Here is a 23,861-nt window from a genome sequence, read left to right on the forward strand (position 1 = left end):
TACGTCCTTTGCTCATTGGGGAAATTCTTGCTGGGTTAAAAAAAGAGCATTTTCTGGGGGTGGAAAAATAGAATGTGTGAACGTGTGTATATTTTTGTGGCAAACAGTAAATTATTTATAATGTGAACATTTATTAAGCTAATTAAAGAAACACTGGATGAATGCATGGTACAAAAACCTTTCCACCTGCTTCACTGATAGCAGAGGAGGAAAGAACTAGGGGGACGAACAAACACAAAGCAAATAAGAAAACAGGAGGCTTTTGTCAGAGGGAAACATTGGCACATTGTTAACAGGCTTCGGCAGAGAGGCAACAATTTGCAAAGAGCTTTATAAAATATCCCGGGGAATTATGCAGCTGGGGGGGGTGGGTCCAGGAAGGAGAAAACTAAAATTGGTAACTGACCAGTGATGAGTCTTCTGTAGCAGGTTCAGAGAGGTCCTGTGAAATTACCCCTGTTTTCTTCTCTTTTTCTTCCTGAGACCTACGGCAAATAACACTCCCTTTAAAAAGAGGGAACTTTGGTATTTTCTTTCGGGTAAGAGGCCCATAATTTGCTGTGTAAGTGGTTTGCCCAGAATCACCAACGTTATTCTGAATCCGATGCTTTTGTGACTGGGAGTTTCTCAAGCTAAGGGAGTCGCAAATGGCTGTTCCGGTTCTGGCCTCGTCAGCTCTCTCCTGGGGCATGTAGATTTACAAACAATGGAACCAAGAAGCACCGCCAGTGTGGCCAAGCCTCTGCTGCAGGCGTTGTGCTGGTTCTACAATGCAAAGCGGCCGCTAAATTCCATATCCCCAAAACACCCCACCCCTGCAGCCTCAAGAGTTTCTCACTCAGCTTACAAACGCTAGATGAGTCACTTCACCCACAAGGCCCGGCTTGACAAAGCCCTGGCTGAGATGATTTAGTTGGGGATTGGTCCTGCTTTGAGCAGGGGGTCGGACTAGATGACCTCCTGAGGTCTCTTCCAACCCTAATCTTCTAGGATTCTAGGAAATGCAGCTGCCTCTGGGGTGGAACATGGCAGCTGTTTAATGGATGACATGAAAACTCAAGAACAGTTTAAGAAGTTAAAAAAAAAAAAAGAAAGGAATCTCTTCTGCCATTGACTCTGTTCAGAGACCTGAGCCAGCTGGCTAGAATTACCCAGGCTGGGTTTTAGCAAGGGCATTGGGGCTGCAAACCCCCAGTGCTGCCCCCTTCCATGCTCCTGACCCCGGGCACCACTCCCTGTCCCCCGGCACCAGCCCTCCCTTCTGTCCCCCCCGGCACCACCCCTCTTCCACTCCCTCCTGCCCCCTGACCGCGCCCCCTGGCGCACAGCCCCCTTCCATACCCCTGACCCCCGGTACTGTCCCCCTTCCACGCCCCTGGCACCATCCCCCCCCAGTACCCCTACCTCCCATACCCCTGACCCCCAGCACTGCCTCTTCCACTCCGCTGACCCCCGGCACTGTCCTCCCCCTGCCGCCAGCACCGCCCCCCTTCCACGCCCCTGACCACTCCGCCTGGCTCCCAGTGCCACTTCCTGAAGCTGACCCCCCTTCTGTCCCCACCTCCTGGTGCCACCCCCTCTCCCAACCCCCAGACTCCTGACACTGCCCCCCTGCTCCCCTTTCCTCCCTCCTGACCCTGATGCCGAGCCTCGGGTGACCTGATAGCAAGTGTGAAAAATCAGGACAGGGGGATAATAGGCACCTATATAAGACAAAGCCCCAAATATTGGGACTGTCCCTATAAAATTGGGACATCTGGTCACCCTGGCTGATCCCCCCCTTCCACACTCCAAAGCCCAGCTCTCACCATCCAAACCCCCAGTGCCGATCCTTCTACCCCAAATTCCAACACTGGCCCCCCTTCAATCCTCCAAAGACCAACACTGGTGCCCCTTTCTCTGCCCAAACCCCACACTGACCATCTTTCTCCCCCCTGTCCCCAAGGAACCGACCAACAAACCCCGCTGGCGCAGATCAAGCTAACCCCAAGGCAATGGAGAATATCCCCCCCATCCAAGTCCCACATGTCCCCGCAAGCTGAGTTCTGACCCCAAGAAGGGAGAAGAGCCAGCAACCCCATGGAGTCCGCTGGGGACTTCGCTATTGCCATCGATTTGACACAGGAGATGCCCAGATACCAGGGTGAGGGGAGGCCAGGCAGACTCCTGAGACAGACAGGGCTGGCATCCAGAGAGGAGCCTGAGGGAGGCCGGTGCTTGACTCCAGCCTGACTTCTGAAATGGGCCCAGAAGAAGGTGCTGCTGTGGGGCCGGACCCTGCGGGATGCCACCTCCTCCGGCCCCGATCCAGCGAAAGCTCCAAAGCAAGTGTGGGGCGTTAACGGATGGACAGACCCATTGAAGTCAAGGGCAAAATTCCCGTTGACCTGAGCCACTTGGAACAACTTTACCTGGCAGCTGGACTTGGCAGCTTGGGGAAAACACAAGATATGGCCTGAAGGAACAGAGCAGGGCCCCACAGCTTGGTAGGGGCCAGCACCGAATGCTCCAACGGCACCAGGCCTAGCTGCAGGTTTGCAATCAGTGATCTGCCAGTGGGGCAGCAGGGCTGCACTTCCAGAGCCGGTGACCGAGTGACGCTGTCATCTCCCTGGGCTCTAAGTCACTCTCAGCCTGACTGGCACCTGCATCCTGAAACGCAATGTCCCTGGCAATCCAGCTCAGCCTGGAAACGCCCCTTTGGGCTGCACTCCCCAGCATCAGCCTTCGGAAAGGGACTTTTCCATTTAACTAGCACTGGCCGCGAGCTGCAAATGCTCCCAAGTCAGGTGCTACGAAGTGAACCAGTCCCGAGCATTTCGACCCTGGCTTTGGTTCCATGGCTAGAGCCCACAAGGCACAGGCACGAGCATGCTGGGATCCCCTGCTGGCAGCTGGCTACTAACTCACTAGCCCATCCTCCTGAGTCTGTGGTACCTCCAGGACCTGGTGAGACTCCCGCTGCCTCGTTGGGTGCAGAATCACCCCCCAAAAGGCCCGAAGGGAAGGTCGCAGGTGCATTGAAACGCGTGAGCTTGTCACTTACTCCAGTGCTTTCAAAGCCGCTGGGTCAAAGTCGTACTGGGGGTCGATGGTCCAGGTTGCCGTGCGCTGCGTGGACTCCGCTTGGAGCTTCCGCTTCCCTAGCAACTCCAGCTGGAAAAGGAGTCAGTGGGGAGGATTATGTAAAGGCTGCAGATTTGCAAATGGCAGAAGGTCCAAGTGCTTGGCAGGGAGCTGTGGGCGAAGGGTGGGAATGCCGGGAAGGGAGAGCAGAGGGTTGGGGGGGGCCGGATGCAGCGCTACCACCAGTGACAGCGCAGTACAAAAGGGGTCCGGGGGAGATTCCCCCTCTGTGATACCCACCAGGCAGGGGGATGGTCTCTGGAGGGAAGTGGGGAAGCCCTGTTCTTTGGATCATTGATAACTGGAGTGGCTAAAGCACCCGGGAATGTGCCCAGCTATGCACCAGCCAGGCAAGGGATCCGCCCTGCCTTCCCTATGCAGCTTCTGCCCATGGGGGGGGCTCTCTGCCCCCCCTCTAGTGGCAGCTCACAGAAGCCTGCTCCTGGCATCCTAGCTGCTGAGGTTCCCCGGTTCGATCCCCGTTGCTGATGCCCGTCCACCCAGGCCTGGGGCACGCTCACCGTGGTCAGCCTCTGCAGCGCGGCGAAGCGCTCCTCCCACGTGGCGGTGGATTTCTCAAAGGCGTTGTGCCTTTTCAGCAGCTTCTCGACGCTGTCCACGGTCTGTCCATAGTCGCCGCTGGCCAGGTACGGCTCCTTGGCGATCAGCCAGGCCTCGGCCACCGAGGCGTCCCTAGAGAACTGGCACACTTCCAGCACTGCCGCGGAGAGAGCAGAGCGGCGCGTTACATGCCCGCGGCAGGCGGGGGTGGGGGAGCAGGGCCAGTCTCCGCACTGGAGCTGGCTGGCTCCCCCAAGGAGGAGGATGCTAGTGTCCTGCTCGTTAATACCCTGGAGCACACAGCGCTCTGCAGAGATCAGGGCATGAGCATCGCCCCCCTCGGGGACTGGGGAGAAGGGAGACCCAGAGTGGTTCAGGCCAACCCTCCTGCACCCCAGCGGGGAGTTTTCAGGAGCTGGGAGCCCAGGGTTTTGGGACATCCCTCCCTCAACAAGTGCAACTGCCCCCTCAGCAGAGGCAGGTGGGTCCCTGCAAACCTCCCCCTAAGCAGGCTGAGGCTCCTACGCCAGGCCCCAATGCTGACCGCTGAGGCCGACGTAGGCTCCCTGCACCCAGTCCCGATGCACGCTAGGGGGATGGGGTCCCGTGTCGCGCTGGGGAAAGCACAGCATGCCACACCCATCTCAGTGGGGCGGTATGCTTCCCCCCACCCCCTTCCCCTGGGAGCCGCCTGTCCATGGTTTGTTGCTGCAGACCACGGGCCGGATTTTCCAGAGCTCCCATTTCACAGAGCTCAGTGTCCTGGGGCCAGGCGGGTGCTAAGCACTTGGAGGTCTGGGTGAAGTCCCAGCAACTTCCTGGTGCCCACCGACCCTCCCCCACCACCGACATGCCCGTGTGCCACTCACATAGGCGGAGCCAGTCCCAGCGCCTGTCCCACGTCTCCATCATCTCACGCCTCTTCTCCGTCAGCTGCAGCAGCTTCTCCTTGATCTGGAAGGGGAGAGAGGAGAGAAATAACCACGGCGTTTTCCACTCCCGGCTCCGGCGGGTGTCTCTGTAGCTGGCTCTACAGGTCTGCCTCGCGCTGCTCTGGAGGGCCCTCAGGCGGGAAACCTCCATCAGATGTTGCTTTACACGGAGCACCCAGGACACGCGGGGCACTTTGCAGGCTCTGAACGAGGAATGACACCTCCGGCCGTGGGGTCGGGAAGTGGGGGGAGGGGCTCAGTCTTGACAGAAAGAAAAAAAAATTCATTTTGAATGTCAATTTTCTGCGGAAAATGTTACGGTTTTAATGAAAAAAAAAAACCACCCGGAAAACCAGAATATTTCAATTCAGCAATGCTGCTGCGGTGCCTCCTGGGAGCTGTAGTTTGGGTGCGCCGCGCTCCCCCTGTGCGTGGCGGGCTGGGCTCACCAGCCAGACTACCTCCCCGTGAGGGATCCCAGTGGAAGGCGTGGCCGCAGGGCACCCTGCAAGACGGGGTTAGGCTGGGCTGCCCCGCCCATGGAGGCCAAATGAGAGCATGAGGCCCCATGCGCCTCACCTCGGCGCCGGCTTGGTGTCTGCGCTGCAGGAGCCTCTTCCCCAGGTCGACGCAGTCGGCGAAGCTCTTCTGCCTGGTTTCAATCTCGGACTTGATCCCCTGGTGGTATTTCAGCAGCAGCTCCACGGACGAGACATCTCTGCATAGGGTGACCATGCGTCCCGTTTGGGCCGGGACAGTCCCTTTTTTAAGCCCTGTCCCGGCCGTCCCGACTTTTTGGGCAAAAGTGGCCAGTTGGCAACAGCAAACAGGACAAATGACCATTTTTGCCCCCCACCCAAAAGGTGGGGTGCGGAGGAACATGTGGGGGGGCAAGGGGTGATACCAGCCCCACTCAGGGTGGGAAGGCAGGGCTCGGTCAGAGGGCAGACAGGGCTCGGGTGAGCAGCGACGCCAGCCCTGCGGGGGGGGAGTGGCGGGAGGGGCTGGGCTCAGGCGAGCGAGATGGGCCAGGCCTGTCTGGGGAGATGGGTTCGAGAGAGCGGTTTGGGCCAGCCCCACGCACTGGGGGGGGGGGGGGGAGAAGGGCTCAGGCTAGCCCCACATGGTGTCCCTTTTGGAAATATGATCACTCTGTCTCTACAGAAGGGGAAACTTGCGAAGTACAAGGCTGCTTCTCAGCCTCTGATGAGTGTCAGGTCAGCATTTAAAAGCGGGAATAGAGACGCCGCCATGGCATGTCGGACCCTGTGTGGGGCTTATCCAGGGTCCACGTGTGGGGAGGGGGTGAGTCAGGGCGGGCCAGGGCCATTCCCCCTCAATGGCGATTTACCTGGGCTTCTCCTGAGTTTCGATCTGCCGGGTGATGCTCTCCATCCAAGACAGGAGGTCCCTGACCATACTGAAGAAGCGGAATTTCTCGGCTGTGTCCACCAGCTGTGCCCGCCGCCCGCTGCAGGCGTCCAGCAGGGACTTCCAGGCCCTCACCACCTCCTGCTCCTGCCTCTGGATTGCATCAGCTTTTTCCCCCGCATAGGCTGTCTGCAGCCGCGCTGCTACCTCCCGGAACTGCTGGACCTGCCGGAGAGAGCATGGGGAAACGTGGCCAAGGGGGGGAAGCCGAGCCGCGGGTTCCATGACTCCTGAGCCCCACTCTACCACCCGCCTCTAGCTCTAGACCGGGGAGTCCCATCACAATTCCCGTCTGTCAGACCGGGCTGATCCCAACCACCGGTTGACACAGAGACAAGGAAGTGGTAAATAACAAGGATGGGTCACTTGGTAAGCTGGGCACATGCAAACAACATGTATTTTAATATGGCCAAATGCAAGGTTCTATATCTAGGAACAAGGAATGCAGCCCCCACCTACAACATGGGGGGCTGAACCGGGAAAGTGGGGCCTCTGAAAGGGACTTGGGGATCACACTGGACAAACAACTCAACATGAGCGGCCAGGGTGATGCTGTACCTGGGAGGATGAATGTGAGAATATTGAGTAGGACCAGGCAGGTGGTATTGTGTCTGTGTATGGCACCGGTCCTGGAGACTGAGCCCACTCTGGTCCAAGGATGTTGAAAAACAGGGAAGGGCTCAGAAAAGAGCTACGGGGCGATGTGAGGTCTGGGAACCGGCCGTGCAGCACAAGACTGAAGGGGCTCAATCTGGTTAGTTTATTCAGGAGAAGGCTGAGAGCTGACTCGATCCTGCTCTATCAGGCCCGGCAGGAGATTTTTGCTAGCAGGGGGCTCTGTAATCTAGTCCAGCCGTTCTCAGATTTCATTGTACCGCGACCCCTCCTTCTGACAACAAAAATTACTACACAACCCCAAGAGAGGGGACCAAAGCCTCAGCCTGCCCAAGCCTGGCTACCCCTGGCGGGGGTGGGGGAGGCAAACCCAAAGCCCAAGGGCTTGAACCCCGTGTGGGAGGACATGTAACCTGAGCCCCACGGCCCAGGGCTGAAGCCGAAGACTGAGCCCCGCCACCAAGGGCTGAAGCCCTCGGGCTTCGCTTCAGCCCCGGGCCCCAGCAAGTCTAACACCAGCCCTGGTGACCTCATTAAACCAGGGTCGCGACCCACTTGAGGTCCCGGCCGCAGTTTGAGAACTGCTGATCTGACACTGTCAAAGCGAGAGCCAGTGGCTGGGAGCTGACATCAGCAACATTCCAGTTTGAAATGAGAGGCAGATGTTTAGCAGGGAACAGATCGCCCGGGGCAGGGCGGGTTCTCCAACCCTGGTATGGCATCTATAAATCCAGGCTGGATCGTCCCTCTCAAAGCTCTGTTCCAGCTCAGCCCGGAGTTCTGGGCTGGTGGCAGGGATCCCTGGGGGAGGCTCTCTGGCTGGTTTACAGGAGCTCAGAGTGGCCCCGTCTGGCCCTGTAATCCATGCATCACCTACGAGCCATGTTCCGCAGCTGGTGGCCTACATGTGCAAAAGCAGAGCATGGCCTAGTGAAACCCAAGCAGGGGCAGACACGGCCCCCCATTTCCCCCAGTTAGCCACACCACAGGGAAAACACTCCCCAGCGAGCCATGGCGCTCCTGTGAGGGACGACCGGGAGCAAGGAGCAGCTGGCAATAAGGCAGCCCAGGGGCATCGCCGGCAGGTGCTCTATCGCGGCAGAGATGAGTCTGATCCCAGACCCCCGGTGCTCTAGGAGCCCCGAGGTCCTGCAGCGGGGGAGCCGTACCTGCCCCTCCAGCAGGTGGATGTCGCGCTCGAAGGCTGTGTGCATGCGGTGGAAGGACTCGGCAGTGTGGGCGTCCTGACCCAGCTCTGCAGGCAGCTCCCGCTGCTTCTCCTGGATGAGTCCCAGGATCTCGGTGCCATCGTAGAAGTACTTGTGCAGCTCGTAGGAGGTGGCCAGCAGCTGCATGCGCGTGTCGATGAGCTCCAGCAGGTCTGCCCAGCTCTCGTTCAGCCCGTCCTTCCACTCAGCTATGGTGGCGGCCTCTGAGTGGCCGGCGTCGATCAGCTGCTCGATGACCAGGTTCACGTTGTCCACGCGCTCCTGCCCCACGCTGCCTGTCTCCCGCGCAAAGTCCCGGAACTTCTCCCGCAGCAGCTGGCAGAGAAACAATCCTCACCAGGGACGCTCTCCTCCCAGTGGCAGATTAGCCACTGGGCGAATGGGGCCGTGCCCAGGGGCGCCGGCCAACTGGGGGCCCGGAAAAATGGGCACCCCCGCACTCCGATCCACTCCCTCCACCCGGCGCTCCTGCAGGGGAGTGGGGGAAGCCCCCACGCTCTGACCCCATTTCCCCGGTAGGAGCACTGGGATGTGGGTGGTGGGGCCCCTTCTTGCTCTGGCCCAGTGCCCCACAGAATGGTAATCCACCTCTGTCTCCTCCATACCGCCCACCTCACTGTGGGCATGCTCCTCCGTACAGCCCTCCCACCCCTATCCTGGGTGTGCTGTTCTGTACACACCCCCCCTTGCCCTGGGAGCGTTCCTCTTCCCTCTGCCCCCATGGCTAGGCTGCCCTACAGCTCTGTTTCCAGAAAGATCCCCTCGCCCCGCCGGGCTACAGAAAGCTCCAGCCTCACGATGCACTGCTGCTGTGGAAACATCAGGCAGGCGTCCCAGGCCGGGGCAGCCGTGCCCTCAGCCCTGCCAGTCCTTGGCCGGCACGCTAACTCACAGTGACGTGGTCGTAATCCTGCCCCAACTCCTGGGAGGAGGCGGCCATGTCGCGCTCCGCGATCCACTGCTCCAGGTCATCCACCTCCCGCTTCAGCTGGAACAGGTGGTACATGTTCTCCAGCCTGTGCCGGCGCTCCTCTGCCAGGTCCTTCAGCCCCGCATACTGCTTATCCACCCGCCCCTGCAGCCGGATGATCTGCTCCCTGGGAGGTACAGACAGTAGGCGGGTCAGCGACCATGACGGCCGGGGAGCCCCGTAGTTCGCAAGACGCTGGCGTTCCCCGTCGGAATCCAAATTTCCCACAACACAAAATGTTAAAATAAAAAGTGCTTGGGGGAAAGTGAACTGTCCCAATTTCAACCTTTAGAAACAACGTCTCTTATACAGTAACTTACAATACAATCTCAAACGAACCGAGCACTCGGGATGGCCCGTTCCGATAGGATCAAACTGGGATGTTCCCATTCTCTTTCAAAAGGAAATGTCATCGAAATAGACACATTCACAGAGAAAGTTTCAGCATTGTCCACACCAGTGGCTCTCAACCTTTCCAGACTATTATACCCCTTTCAGGAGTCTGATTTGTCTTGTTTACCCCCAAGTTTCACCTCACTTAAAAGCTACTTGCTTGCAAAACCAGACATAAAAATACAAAAGTGTCACAGCACATTATTACTGACAAATTGCTGACTTTCTCATTACTACCATACGGTCATAAAATAAATCGATTGGAATATAAATATTGCACTTACATATCAGTGTATAGCATACAGAGCAGTATAAACACATCATTGTCTGTATGAAATGTTAGTTTACACTGACTTCGCTAGGGCTTTTTATGTAGCCAGCTATAACACTAGGCAAATATTTAGATGAGTTGATGTACTCCCTGGAAGGCCTCTGCGTACCCCCAGGGGTACACGCACCCCTGGTTGAGAACCACTGGTCCACACGACAGAGACTTCCCTGCTGCCCCAGATGATATCAGCTAAACTGACTGAAGCCCCTGTCTCCCAGCTTAGCTGTACCGACACTGGAGGTTTTGCTGGCTAGGGGCTGAGACTTTTTCCACCCTTAGCTGACATAGCTATGCCGGGAAATCTTCCTAGTGTAAATTAAGCCTCAGTTTCAACAAAATAGCAGGGCAGGGCCTGTCTTTTCCTTCTATGTCTGCCCAGCGCCTGGGCCCTGGCAGGGCTCCTCGGTGATGCGATAATACAAATTAATAATAATTTCCCGAGGAAAAATCATGTCTGTTGGAGAATTTGTAACCAGCTGCATTCAGGACAGTCAGAGCCAGTGTGACCCAGGGGGCACGGCACTGGGTTGGGAGTCAGGAGACCTGGGTTCATAGATCCCACCTCCTAAAGGACCATGTGATCATCTCCTCTGACCTCCCGTATAACATAGGCCAGAGACTGGCCTTGAATTAATTCCTGACTGAACCAGAGCAGAGCTTGTAGAACTATATCCCATCTTGATATAAACATTGGGAATGATGGAGAATCCACCACCACCTTTGTTCCAGTGGTTATTACTCTCACTGTTAAAAACTGACACCTTATTTCCAGTCTGAATTTGTCCAGCTTCAACTTCCAGCCACTGGATCATGGTAGGCCTTTCTCTGCTAGATTGAAGAGCCCATTGTTAAATATTCGTTCCCCACATCAGTACATACAGACTTGGATCAGGTCACCCCTTAAACGACCTTCTCTTTGTTAAGCTTAATAGATTGAGCTCCTTGAGGGTTAAATTCCTAGATCAACCACTGACCTGCTGGGTGATTCTGGGCAAGTCCATTCCCCTCTCAGTGACTCTGTTTCCCCTCCCACCTTGGTCTGTTTAGAACGTGAGATCTTTGGGGCAGGGCCTGTCTCTCGCTGTGTGTCTGTGCTGCGCCCGGCCCCCATGGGGCCCTGATGTCACCTGGGGCCTCTACATGCTACTGTAATGCCAACAATAAGTCTGGCATTCCCAGAAAACAGCATCATTAAAGGGAAACTTGCTAGAACATTTATTAACCCCCAACGTGCCAGCCAAACCTCTGTTTCAGAGCTACACGACATGCTAGTTACCCTGCATCCTGTCTAGAAGCTGACGGCCCACAGATGCCAAGGAGAGTTGCTGGTCACTCTGCATAGGAAGGTTCCCTTTATAAACAGTTCCTATGAGGTGAGTCAATGTGTGATGTGTCGATGTTTTGATGAATGGCTCATCAGCTGTCGCAGATTGTTACAGAACCCAGCAGGCAGTTCACAACCACGGTTTATACCCATAGTTTATAAGGCCTTCTGAGACGGCCTATAGCCACCTGCCACACATCCTGCTCACGGCCCGAGTATCTATTAACCCTTTACAAATGGAACCTTAATATGACGTAGGACGGATTTGCTCTTAGCCCACGTGGTAGAGGCCAGGAGCCAAAGGCCCTGGATTGGGCATCTCTGAGTGGAACAGGAGACCTGCCATCTGGCTGTCTCTCCGTCCATCTGTGCAGCCGGACAGTCCTGTATAGACACCGAGGGAACGTGTAATTCCAAGCTCCGGTAGATTTACTCTCACTAGCTTTGATCAAGCTAGCCCGCTAAATATAGCAATATGGCGGTGGTAGCATGGGTGGCAGGAGGGGCTAGCTGCCCCTAGTGCTATCCCGTCCAAGACCCAAGGTACCTACACGGGCGACTCGCCCATCCCACTGCTATGCTGCTCTCTGGAGGGTGCTAGCTCGAACAGGGGTAGTGCATGTATGTCTGCCCCGGCTGGTAGTTACCCATCTAGCTGCAATGTAGACGTACTCTGAACCTACACAGCAGAGCCAACAGGGCTGGTGCTAGTCCCTGCACATTTATGGGCCCAAGGAACTGGAATTGAAGCAGCTACCAAGAGCTGGCAGGCAGGCCGCTCCCCACCCCAGTGTCCCTAGATGCGTGGTTCGATGCTCCGGTAGTAAGGGGTTCCCGTGCCTGGCTCATACGTACCCCTCTGGATGGCCCACAGAGAGCAGCGTCTGCGCCCTCCCAGCCAGCTGCTTGATGTTTTTGCCATAGTCGTCCATGGTGCGCTGCTGGCGGAGATGTCTCTTCAGCATAACGATGCTGCTCTCTTCATCCTGCAACCAGACAAGGTTAGCACCGGGGTGGGCTGCCAGAGCCCACGCACACCTGGGCAAACATTCCCGTTCTGATGCTCCACTGCCCTCCACTGGCCAGACGTCGGGGCAGAACGTGGGCGACAAAGCCAGGAACTGGGCCCTCGCTTGTTCAAAGGGGCGCCTGCCATTCTGGACTCTATGCAAACTAGTGCCAAGCGCAGGATTCCTGCCATGCTGCCTTGTCCCAGCCATTTCCAATCAGGGGGTTGGCAACCTCCCTTTGGGGTGCTCTTGCTAAGAGTGTGTGTGTCTTGCTGCACTCGGGAAGCCACATGCAGTACATGGCCATAGCAACCAGTGCTGCCAAACTGCACAATAGTTATGGATTTTTCTTAAATCCCCAGCTCCTGGAGTCACATGATTACCCGGCTTTCAGGAGAACGTTTCCTAGCACCCGTGGTTATGGAGAAAAGCTGGAAATCGTGAGCCCAGTGTGACCCTCACAGCTTAGAAACCAGAAGGCAACTAAAATAATAACAACAACGCCCAGCTTTCATTATCACTAGATCTCAAAGTGCTGTACAAAGAAGGTTGGCATCATTATTTCCATTGCAGAGAGGGGAAACTGAGGCACAGAAAGGCGACGTCACCCTGCAGCAGAGCAAGGAATAGAACCTAGATCTCCTGAGTCCCCACCCAGCACGTGGGCCACTAAGACACCCTGCTTCCCTCGGCCAACATTTAGTATTTATTTTAAATCTCATGATACCGGGGGGCCTGGCTCATGATTGGGGTTGGCTGACACTGAACCATTATTGTTCTGACAAAGCCCGTGAACAAAGGTGCGTATTGTGGAGCACCATCTACTGGCACCTGATTTACTAAGTACCTAGTTACGCATCTACAGACTTCTGTGTGTTACAACGCGCTCCTGGAACAGCCGTCTGGTCTCAGGTGGGCCACACCCAGGCTGGGCGTTTTTCAATTGCAGTGACACACAAAGCACCCCGCAATGTTCAGCAAGGACAGAATCAGCCTGCTGTATGTAATGACAGGGCCTGGCTCTGAGGGAAATGGCCTAGATCTCCAAGCGGAGATCCTCACCCCTGCTCTGGCCTCTTTGCACCAGGTGAAAGGACGGAAGCAGTGCAAATGGACTCTTAAAGCTCTGGCTCAGGGAGGGTTCTCTCGGTGGGCAGGATAGAACCTGGGACCTCTGAAGCTTAGTGTATGAGCCTCTACTGCCTGAGCTAAAAGCCACGTGGCTCTTAGCTAAGGCTGTAGCAGACTCACAAATCTCTAGCTAGACTAGATGCCACTAGACGGCCTGGGTTATACAGGCCTGGGTTATACAGGCAGTCCTCTGAGGAACTCCCTCACAGGCCCTGGTATAGGGGGCATGCCCGGGGTGTGGCTGGGGCACACAGCGATGTGAGGGCCGCCCAGGGAGACTGCTGTAACTTAAACAGCACCCTAGGGCTAAGTTACACCCTAGCCTCTGTGGCCCCCAAGATCAGGAGGTCAGAAATGTGGCTGAAAGTCACCTTTGTGCAGCCTGCTCCTGAACCGAGTGTTCTCTGCTGATGGTTAGATTCAGGGATGTGAGAAGGGGGATCCCCCCCCCCATCTTGAAAACCAATTTGTGTGTAAAAATTTGTTTTAAAACCGGAGGCCGATGTTTAGGGGAAGGTCGTGATATTTGGTGCTTTTCCTCAAGCCTGAGCTCCTGGAGTCACGTGATTATGGGAGACTCTCGGCTTTCATTTAAAATCGCAGGACGTTTTTAAGCCAAACTCGGGAGTTTGGAACGCGCGGAACTGGCAGTACATAGCGAGATGTGTCCATTGCTGAAGAGCGGAAAGCTATGTACACAAGGCAGGAGCACACCCATCTCAGATGCACATTCACATGCATGCAGAAAGAGGCCTCGGAGTGCCCTGACTAGGGAAGGCATGAAGCCATGAGCACAGCAGAGCCATGTGGAATTTTACTCCTGGGGGACTTCTGCACTACCGCGCACGTGCAGAATTGTTTTTTCCCCCGCAGAAAATACATTCTGGCTGAGAAGTGCTGCAGTTCCCCCTTTCACCCACCAGAGGCTGCTGTGGCGCCTGAACAGCAAGTAGTAATGAATGCAGCCAGCTGCTCTGGCACACAGCGGCCTCTGGTGGGCAAAAGATGGAACTGCAGCACTTCTTGGGCAGACTATATTTTCTGGGGGGAAAGAAATTGCGGGCAGTGGTGCAGAATCCCCCCAGGAGCAGCACTGGGGTGCAAACGTGGCTCAGCAGCACAGCGCACGGGGCCACACGGAGCCTCTGCAGCCAAGCACGGCAGGAGCCTCCGGAGTCACGGCACACCCAATCCCAGACCGGAGCAGCCTCCCGGTGCCGGCATGGTGTCGACATTTGTAGGAGGAGGCCTGGGGACGGTGCTGGGCCGTTCAATGGACACCACGTGCAAACACAACTGACGACACAGCCCAGGGGGTTTGAGCCATAAATGGATCTGGTGGCTACAGCGTCTTCTGTGCTGCAGAGCATCCACCGTTGGTCTGGACCCGGCTCGTCCCGCCACTGGGGCACGCACTGGGTGGTATTGCAGAGAGGGGGGCCACAGAGTTCCAGAGAGCTCAAGGCCAGAAGGGACCGTCTCGTCTGACCTCGTGCACCGCCTAGGGCACTACAGTTCATCCAGACACCCCTGGATTGAGCCCGACGTCAGTTAAACTGCGGCTTTTCAGCCCTAAACAGACTAAACTACTGTTGCACAGGCACTCATCCCCTTGCCCCAGGAGAGGCTGAGGTGCCAGGCAGTCCACTCCCATGCCTGCCCCATTGCAGGTCCCTGCCACTCTGCCCTGAGGGAAATTCCTTCCCATCCCCAAGTCTGAGGATCAGTTTGACCTAGAGCAAGACACACCAGCCAGGCAGCGAGAAAGAGGATTCACTGGACTACCTGAGAGCACCGTCTACCCCATGCAGAGCCACTGTCCCACAAGGGCTCTTGGGGATGGTCTGCACTGCAGCTGGGAGGTGTTATTGCAGCAGGGGAGCTAGAGAAAACAGAGGTGATGGAATGGGGGGGTCAGGAGGACGTCCCCCCCCCACCTTTACTGGCTGTAAGGGTGAGCGATGGGGGGGAAAGGGGGAGGAAAGGAGGTGGAGAGGAGTGAGCAGGAGGCAAGGTCATGGGGGGGGAAGAGGAAACGTGGGGTCAGGAATTCAGGGGAAGGGGCAGCGCGGGGGTGGGGGCCTCAGGGGAAAGGACAGCATGGGGGTTGGGGCTCGGGAAGAAGGGGTAGCAGGGAGCGGGTCCTCGGGGGAAACACATAGGGGGACGGGGCCTCAGTTTGGACACCACTGGCCCCCGCACTTTTAGGGACCTTCTGCTGCTCCTGAGAGGAAAGCTCCTGTAGGGAACCAATAATGGTGACGCTGCGGCAGCCTGGCCTAGCCCCACCTGCCCAGGCCCTGCGTACAGAGGCAAGCAGCTGCCGTGTTCTGCTTTCTCTTCAGCTCATGTAAATCTTTCGCCTTTTCCTGAAGGCTCACTGCTCCCAAGACAGCAGCTAGCTTGCGTCTACATGTGCTCCACGCACCCCGCTCCTGACTGCAGTGCAGACGTACCCGGAGAAACACCTGGGGCCAAACCTAGCGCTGGGCAGAGCTGGGCGACCCCCGGTGTGCTGGCCATCGCCCAGACCCCAGTTCACTGACCGCAGCGGGACCGTGCCTGCCCTCTGCGTGTTTTATTGCTAAGCGCCAGCTGTTCTCACCTGTGGCTTCTCATCAGCCACCACATAGAGCTCTTGCTCGCTGATCCAGGCCTCCGCCTCGCCGGCGTCCAGGTAGTACTGCTGGGCCTCGTTCGCTTGCTGCAGCCGCTGCCACCTCCTCCCCGTCTCCTCCTGCAAAGCGCTCCACGACTCCTTCAGCAGCCACCGCTGCTCCTCCACGGCACTGCAGTCCCCGTCGGCTGCCGCCACCATGTGCTCGGCCCTGCACAGGACGTCCTCCACCCGCGGGGCATGGCCGGCGATCTCCTTCTGCAGTGTCTAGTGGGGGAGAGCCCGCGTCACCCCCCAGAAACACGCCCGCTGCCCCGCGGGTATCGCGAAGGCCCAGCGGAGGGGACGGCAGGAGTTCTGCCTTCACATGGGCATGCTAGCTGCTTCCCAGCTAACCACCCCGATGCAGGGGCAGAAGTGGCTTTTTCCTGTTCGGCTGGTGCGCGGGCAATGAACGTGTCCGGCTAGTGTCTAGACACTGGGAAAATATTGGTTTAAATCTCGTCATTTTTTCCTGCATTTGTACAGCACCTAGCGCAACGGGGGCCTGGTCCTAGGCTCAATGATAATACAGCTAATCAATCAAAATACCCACAGAGACAGAGGCCCCGGAGAGTCACCACAACTAAGGGGTGGGAGGGGCTGATACCGGCCTGTGTGTGTGAAGGGGTACATGCCAAGGAGCGGGAGGATGGTGCTGAAGCGTATGGCTAGTGACGGGGTCACACTCGGCAGGGAAGGGATGAGCCAGGTGGCCTCTAGCTCCGACCGTGGCCATGGTCTGTAGCAATGGGACCGTCTCCGTAACCATCTGACTTCAGCGTCATTGACAAGCTCCGGGCCTGCGCCCCGGCACGCGGGAGGAAAGAGATGTAGGTGCCCTCTGGCTCTCCCGTGCTGGTGACCCACAGCATGGGCAGCAGCACAGTGAGGACAGCAGCCCTTCTGGGCACGAAGGGGGCAGAGCCAAGGGAAGAAACGCCTCCCACCCCTAGGTGTCCACATTGCTCTGTGATGTAATAACCCCACAGGGTGGCACAGGGCCAGAGGGATGCACCAGCACGCCACATCACGCAGCTGCTCTGTGATCACTTTGTGGCCCCCCACAGCCCCAGCATGGCTGCGATCCTCCCGTGCTGCCTAGGGGGTCTGGGCGCCCAGCTGCCATTCATTTTAATGGAAAATGAGTGTCCAAATCTCCTAGGGCTGAAAGCCTCAGTTTATGCAGCTCGTCAAGGTACATGTTACCAGACTCCTAGGGGATGTATCTGGGGCCAGCTTCTAGCCACGACCTGTACCTGCAGCACCCTGAATGCCTCTGAAAAGGCCCATTTAACCTTTTGCTGCCCGGCTTTGATCTTGGTGCTGGGACGAACAGCCAGTGACAGACAGACTCACCTGATTCTTCTTCATCAGAAGCTGCACAGTCTGGAGGTTGGTGCCGTGGTCAGTGGATTTGGCTAGGGGCAGCCTCTCCTGCACCCAGAGCTGCAAGAGGGAAGCAGAGGAGAATGGAGAGGCTGCGGCCGAGGGGCAGGGAGGACGGCAGGAAGCCACGGCACGGCATGGGGCGCAGTGGGCTGGCGATCTGACAGTGTGGCAACCTGCCCACTCAAGCCCTCTGCCCAGCCAGTCAGACTCCACTCAAGCTTCAGCGCCAGCCGCTTGCACCCTGGCCCCCAGACTCTGCCCTGCCAGGGCTCGCTCTAGCAATGAGTCCCGGGCATCCCGACCCACTGAACACCCTGTCAGAGCAGTGACCCGGTTCCCGGGAGCTGGTCTGGGACCTTCCTTCACACCACTCACTACTGAGCAGCAACCAAAGGAGACAGAATGGAAGCTTTGCATGGCAGGGACTGTCCCTTTGTTCTGTCTCTGTACAGTGCCTAGCACATCAGAGGCCTGGTCCATGGATAGAGCGCCTAGGAGTTACCGTAATACACCTAATAAATTATGTACAAGGCCTTGCTGTGTCACCCAGGGCATGGAGCAGATGCTCGCAAGGGGCTGGGAGACTAGTGCGAAAGGCCCATTGGGAAGGCAAGGAGCACCGGGAGCCGTAGATGGCGCATGTGGCCTTTCAGGGAGCTCACTGTTTCATCTGCCAGATCCCGGTTGAGCTGGTACTTGGCTCTGGACGACTCCAGCTCCTTCCTCCTCTTCCCCAAGGGCTCCAGGAGATCGAGGAACCTTCTCTCGATGCTCTGCTGCTTGCTGTCGGCCTCGTGCACGTCCCCTGTGGGTGGAGGGGCCTGTGACAGCAGCTCTTCCATCTCTCTCTTCCGTGTGCTCACTTGCTCATCGAGTCTCTGAAAACAAAAGGTTGACGTTCACCACTGCCAGCCAGGCTATGGCACACAGCCACGGCCGCAGCAACAGCCACTGGCTAATCAACAGATGTCTGGATAAAGCACGTTGATGCTGCTCAAAGAATGCCAGACCCCCAAACCTCTCCTCCTTTCCCGTCCCCTCCCCAGAGCCCTCCTTTCCCTACTTATGTACGTCTTTTCTTGTTTCGTTACTGTGACCCACACCCCAACGTGTTACATCTCTGCAGTATCGACTGGGTTTGTATTGTCCGTTCTTGCAGCCTTGACAAGGTGTGAAATTGCATAATTCTGTTGGAGATCCCATGAAGCATGTGGTATTCGGAAACTAGGCAAGCTGTAAATCAGTCACCTCTTCGTACTTCTCAGTTTGTTTCCTCGTAAAAATCAAATAATCACCAAACAACCTGTTTTGGGGGTTTTTTTGTTTGCTTGTTTTTTACAGAAAGTTGGGTTTTTGACTAAACTAAATTTTTTGCAAAAAGTGTTTGCTTTCTACAGAAAACATTGATTTTTCAATGAAAAAACAGAATGCTTTGAAAACTGAAATATATCCATTCAGAGAGCCAGCTGCAGTGCCTTATGGGAACTGTAGTTTATTTTCTTCGTGCCCATTTTCCTCTATGGACCAGGCTGTCTGGCCAGACCACATCTCCCATGATGCACCACTGCCAGGGATTTCCATGATGTAACTGTCTCATGCTCTATGAGGGGACACCATGATGCACCATGGGAGATGTAGTCCAACACGGAGCCTGGCTTATAGAGGATATCGGAGCATGAGGCGCCTAGACTCAGCTCCCATGAAACACCGAAGCTGCGTTTCCCAATTGAATATTTCAGACTTTGATTTTTCATCAAAAAGTTGAACTTTACTGTGGGAAAGCTTTTGACAAAGACTTTTTATTTCCTTTTCAAAGAATTTTCTGTGGAAAAAAGCCCGTTTTCCAGCCAGTTCTCCCAGAGATACACTTCATGGTTATCATTTTCCACTGAATGCATCCGATGAAGTGAGCTGTAGCTCACAAAAGCTTATGCTCAAATAAATTTGTTAGTCTCTAAGGTGCCACAAGTACTCCCTTTCTTTTTGTGAATACAGACTAACACAGCTGCTACTCTGAAACCTGTCTTCATGGCTCCTAATTCCAAACATGACCCAGGCTAACCCAGTGCAACTACCCATCCCCTGCTAGTGGCTGGACCATGGATAGGCTTATGAGTCTATTTGTCCCTCTGAGGTGACAGATCTGGCCTGACAGTGCCAGCTCCTGCTTTTAGATCCATAGGTTCAATCCCAGAGAAGACCTTGCCCTGGAGGCAGCATGATACACACATGCTGAATGTTTCTACAGGGTTAGACTGAATTAAAAACAAAATAAAAAAGAGTTTTAAAATGACTAGTCCCTGCGGGATTCATCCCCTTGGAGGAAGGCTGTTCGGATTACCCAGGAGGGAGGGATTGCAAGGGACCCAGGGGACTGAACTAGAGCCCTCTCAACTAAAGTATGAGAGGCTGCAGCTTGAGCTAGAGACCCGAGCCTCTGTAACAGTGACTGCCAGCTCATATGCTCTGTGGATTGGCACAGATGAGGCCAGTAACAGTCTCTGGTGAATCTGAGCTGCTGGAATCGGTGAAGCTCAGGACAGGCTGCCCCAGCCAGTGGCAGTGTCCAAGCTAGCCTAACGCCATGTGGCTGTCTGTCCCCTGCTAACGGCTGGACATCTAAGGAGATTACAAATGCTTCTTTCCCTGAGAGGATGAGCATCTCCTCTGCCAGTTGAGAAGAGCGCGGGTAGAGCAAGCTGCTGCAGGAGAATCCCTTTCCCCCGCTTCGTCTCTGCAGCCCCAGCCCCTGCAAACCACAGGGGCAAGAGACAGGAAGGGATGACTGCAGACTGATCCGTCCCCTAGTACTGCCAGTCTCCAATGCGCCCAACTCCCCAGCAGGACATCACTCCACCCCCAGCCCCGCAGTGCCAGTGCTCATGGGAGTTCACCATCTACCATCAGCTTCTTCAGCAGCCTGTTGGTGCTTGTCAGGTCGGTGCCCTGCTCGTCCGACTGCAGCTGCATCTCCATCTCGCCTATCCACTTGTCCAGGTCGGAAAAGCTCTGCGCGTACAGATCTGAGCGGTTTGCATCGAAGAGGTGCTGAGCCTTCTCCTCTGTCATCGACTGGAGCTTGTCCCAGAGGTGGTGCAGCTCTGTCAGCCGCTGCGAGACCACCGCACCGAACTGGGGCTTCTCCCGGCTCAGCTGCCGCCCCTCCTGGAGAGAGATCAGGGGAAAAGAGAATCATAGCAATGTGGGGTTGGAAGGGACTTGCAGCAGTTCTCTAGTCCAGCCTGGGCGCTGAGGTGGAACCAGGCAAACCTAGACCATCCCTGACAGGCGTCCATCCAACCTTTTCTTAAAAACCTGTGGTGATGGAGATTCCACACCCTCCCCAGGGAACCTGTTCCAAGTTTTTCCTAATATCCAACCTCCATCTCCCTTGCTGCAAGCTAAGCTAATTCCGTCTTGTCCTGCCCTCAGTGGACAGGGAGAATAATCGATCACTGCCCTGCTTGTAACATCATTGTACATATTTGATGACTGTTATCCGGTCCCCCCTCAGCCTCCTCTTCTCTAGACTAAGCCAGCCCGGTCCTTAATGCCTTCCCTCACAGGCCAGGCTTGCTAAACCTCTGGTCTTTTTTTGTTGCTCTCCTCACGACCCTCTCCACTTTGTCCACATCTTGCCTAAAGTGCGGTGCCCCCAATAGGACAATGTCCAGCTGAGACCCCACCAGTGTCCGGCAATCACCTCCCCTGTCATATCACTCATGTTAAGGGGGGGGGCTTTGGATTGTACCACGGTGGCTGGGGAAAGGGGGGGTAGTAATGAAATCCTGTGAACCCAAGGACCCAGCAGGAGGGCAGTGTAGGACCCACTCCTTTCTTCCTGCCCCACCGCTACCTTAGTCCTACTGCCTGCTACAGCCTCACCCAGTCCTGAGACAGCTCTTTAGCACGTGCTTCAAGCAAAGCATCTGCTGAAAGCCCCATTGACGCGGATGGGAGTGGGGGCCTACCTCAGCCCATGAGCTGCCCGGCCTGCGCTAGCCTCCGGGTACCCGCTGAGCGCCAGGTGCCTGAGGCGCGGCAAGGCCTGGGAAGATGCTCCCCCAGCCCCCGTGGGAGGTCACCTACCTCATCCAGCTTCTCCAGCCAGCCTTGGTGAGAGGCCAGCTCGGCCATGAAGGCCTGGTGCTTCAGCCACTTGCTGTGCAGGTTCCGGGCTTCGTCATAAGACACGTCCTGAGCCGTCAGTATCTTCTCGTCAATCCAGAGGGTGAGCTGCAAAGGCAGGGAAGGGAGCACACGTCACAGCGCCAGCCCCACCACTGCGCTTCTCTGAGGAGCCTATGGGATTCAGGCACCTCTGGAAATCCCAGCCTGAAATCTCTGTCTGCCCCCTCCTCCACATCAGCAGAACAGTGAGCGATGCTGGCACAGGAGCGTAAGCCTGAGGAATGGGGACGCGGATGCACTAAAACTTAGGCAGCCCCACACCCTCCCAAGGAGACTGCCTTGCTGCTCTTACTACGCTGCAGTGCCCAGAGGCTCAGCCCTTAGAGCACAGGACAGAGCGTCTGCAACATGACCACAGCCTGCCCCAGCCTTGCTTCTAAGTCACGCTAACAGCCACAAACCCACCCTTAGCCTCCGTCAGCTCCCTCCTCAAACTCCTTCTCCACCACCTGCTGCTGGGCGCTATCACCCCACCGAGTGTCCTCTCCTGATGCAAGAGCAGCTAGCCCCAAGTGAGACAAGTTCACACACCGATGAGGCTAATCCTAACTCTCCGTGCCAAAAAAAAAAGATTCTGTCCTCAAACTAACATGCTCTATGTTGGATCATATTAAAGAAGTTCTGTATTAAAATCACAAATGAGTTTGATTCCCCATAGTTTAAATTCCAGGGTATTACTAATTAAGAGGTCTCTTGGTTTTTGGTACTGTTTCTCTCCCTCTGTGTGTGAAACCTGCAAGCTGCTAATTGTGTTAGTACATTCTAAGACAGAGTCTGTTCTCAAAGCAATTCACAGAGAGAGAGACTCAAAGCAATACTCTAACAACAGAAACAGCACCCAGAGACTCCCCGCCCTTTTGTTGTATTAACAATTGTGATTAAAATAGAGATAGAGGAAGTATGTGGATGGATGCTTGGTGTGGATAATAACTGAATGATCAGGGAGGTGCCAGCCTAAGAATCCAGTGTCCATCGGCTGAAGAAGGCGTCAAGTGGAAATAACCAGAGGACCCCCGGAGGGCAGACTGGAATCCACCCAACAGCCTCAAGAATGGGAGAACCAAAGAACAAGATAACATCTAGCAGCACAGAGCCGTCAGGAATGTGCCATCTGCTGACTGATTCAGCAACAGCATGATGCAGCAATTCCCATAGACTAGCATAGGAAGAAATTCCTATAAAAATAGACTCTAAAAAGTGAGAACTTTGGGGTCTGATTCTGCAAACCAACTTCCAGGAGCATCAGATGAGCATCTGACAAGGCCCTGCTCCCTCCTCATGTCCAGGCCACCTGGCCAGTGGCTTGGCATGAGCAACTCTAAGGCTGGTAACTATGATAACAACCTTGCAGAACCTGTGTGTGTGTGTGTGTATGAATGAGTGTGCGAATAAAGATGAGATTGAATGGAATGTTACAGCTGTAACTAACTGCTTACTATGATTCTTTCTGTATTCACAATAAATGTGGTATTTTGCCTTTTTCCCTTTAAAAAGATCCTGCTGGTTTTTATTTTATTGGTACAACATCTAGATTCTGTGTTGAAAAGCAAGTCAATAAAAGGGAAGATTGAGGAGTCTAATTTTGCTTGAAGCTTGCCTCGAATTAGTAACAGTGAATGGCAGACCTTTTAAGTTGATGGAAGATGAACTCCTTAACTCCCTCCTTCAAGGTTTTGGCAATAAAAACTGCCAATAAATGATGAAAATATCTGAGACAAAATCACTGCCCTTCCAGAGTACGATTCGAACATAAGCAGGAAGTCAAGGGCAAGCTGATTTCTTTGAAAGTTCATTGTGCTACTGTCAAGGCTGATTCCACACTCTTGCACTTTGAGTGCAGAAGGTGGGGGCCCGCAAGAACTTAAAAAATGGATACTGGCCACTCCAGGCTTGTATTAAACTCCCAAGGTTACAGCTTCTCTCTGACCTTGGATGGGTAGATGCTGCCACCACCCAAGTGCAAAAACCCCTTTTGGAACCCAGGAAGGCGCACTTGGGAATTCCTCCCTGTGGGGTACCCTCAAGCTCTTTCGCCCCCGCTCCGGGGAAGAGCTGAGAAAGAAAACAAAGGAAATCAGCTGTTGCCACCAGCTAATTAAACAACATCTGCACAAACCTCGTAGGACACAAAAATTCAATCCTGTTCTTAAAAAAGGTAAATTTTATTAAAAACAAAAAGAAAGAAAATACATCTGGAACTTAGGCTTTTTGCTAGGTTTTAAACAAACAATTACAAGGATTAAGCATCAAGATAGCTTAAAGTTACACGCAAAACAAAAGCACCTGGGGTTAGCACAGAGGAGTCCGCAAGTCATAAAGAAATAAGAGATAAACCTAATCACATCTTCCTCGACATTTCCTGATCTACTTACAGATCTGGGGTTCCAAATGAGTAGTGTCTAGGTATGAGCTGGTGATTTTCATACCTGGCACAAGCTTTTACTGCATAGCTCCAGCCCTGTCCCTGCTTTCCGGGAGAACAACACAGACAGACAAAGGGGAAGTTTTTCCCCAATTTTAAAAAGTTCTAGCCTTCCCATTGGCTCTTTTGGCCAGGTGCCCACTCACT

General features: G+C 55.1%; 1 protein-coding gene across 8 annotated transcripts in view; it reads right to left on the reverse strand.

Annotated features, from left to right (window-relative positions):
- The window catches only part of SPTB (spectrin beta, erythrocytic), a 136,507-nt gene that overhangs the window by 24,522 nt on the left and 88,124 nt on the right, over positions 1 to 23,861 (reverse strand). For all 8 annotated transcript variants that reach the window (XM_037899293.2, XM_037899292.2, XM_037899289.2 and 5 more), the window contains 14 exons: positions 21,191 to 21,337; positions 20,003 to 20,266; positions 17,764 to 17,979; positions 17,069 to 17,158; positions 15,659 to 15,937; positions 11,768 to 11,898; positions 8,787 to 8,991; positions 7,835 to 8,209; positions 5,971 to 6,215; positions 5,199 to 5,337; positions 4,557 to 4,641; positions 3,648 to 3,844; positions 3,047 to 3,156; positions 407 to 485 (listed from right to left, as the gene is read on the reverse strand). In XM_037899293.2, the coding sequence (XP_037755221.1) occupies positions 407 to 485; positions 3,047 to 3,156; positions 3,648 to 3,844; positions 4,557 to 4,641; positions 5,199 to 5,337; positions 5,971 to 6,215; positions 7,835 to 8,209; positions 8,787 to 8,991; positions 11,768 to 11,898; positions 15,659 to 15,937; positions 17,069 to 17,158; positions 17,764 to 17,979; positions 20,003 to 20,266; positions 21,191 to 21,337 (2,562 nt within the window). The remainder of the gene's footprint in view (positions 1 to 406; positions 486 to 3,046; positions 3,157 to 3,647; positions 3,845 to 4,556; positions 4,642 to 5,198; positions 5,338 to 5,970; positions 6,216 to 7,834; positions 8,210 to 8,786; positions 8,992 to 11,767; positions 11,899 to 15,658; positions 15,938 to 17,068; positions 17,159 to 17,763; positions 17,980 to 20,002; positions 20,267 to 21,190; positions 21,338 to 23,861) is intronic.

This window comes from Chelonia mydas, chromosome 6, assembly GCF_015237465.2.
Source record: "Chelonia mydas isolate rCheMyd1 chromosome 6, rCheMyd1.pri.v2, whole genome shotgun sequence".
NCBI classification, from domain to species: Eukaryota; Metazoa; Chordata; order Testudines; family Cheloniidae; genus Chelonia; species Chelonia mydas.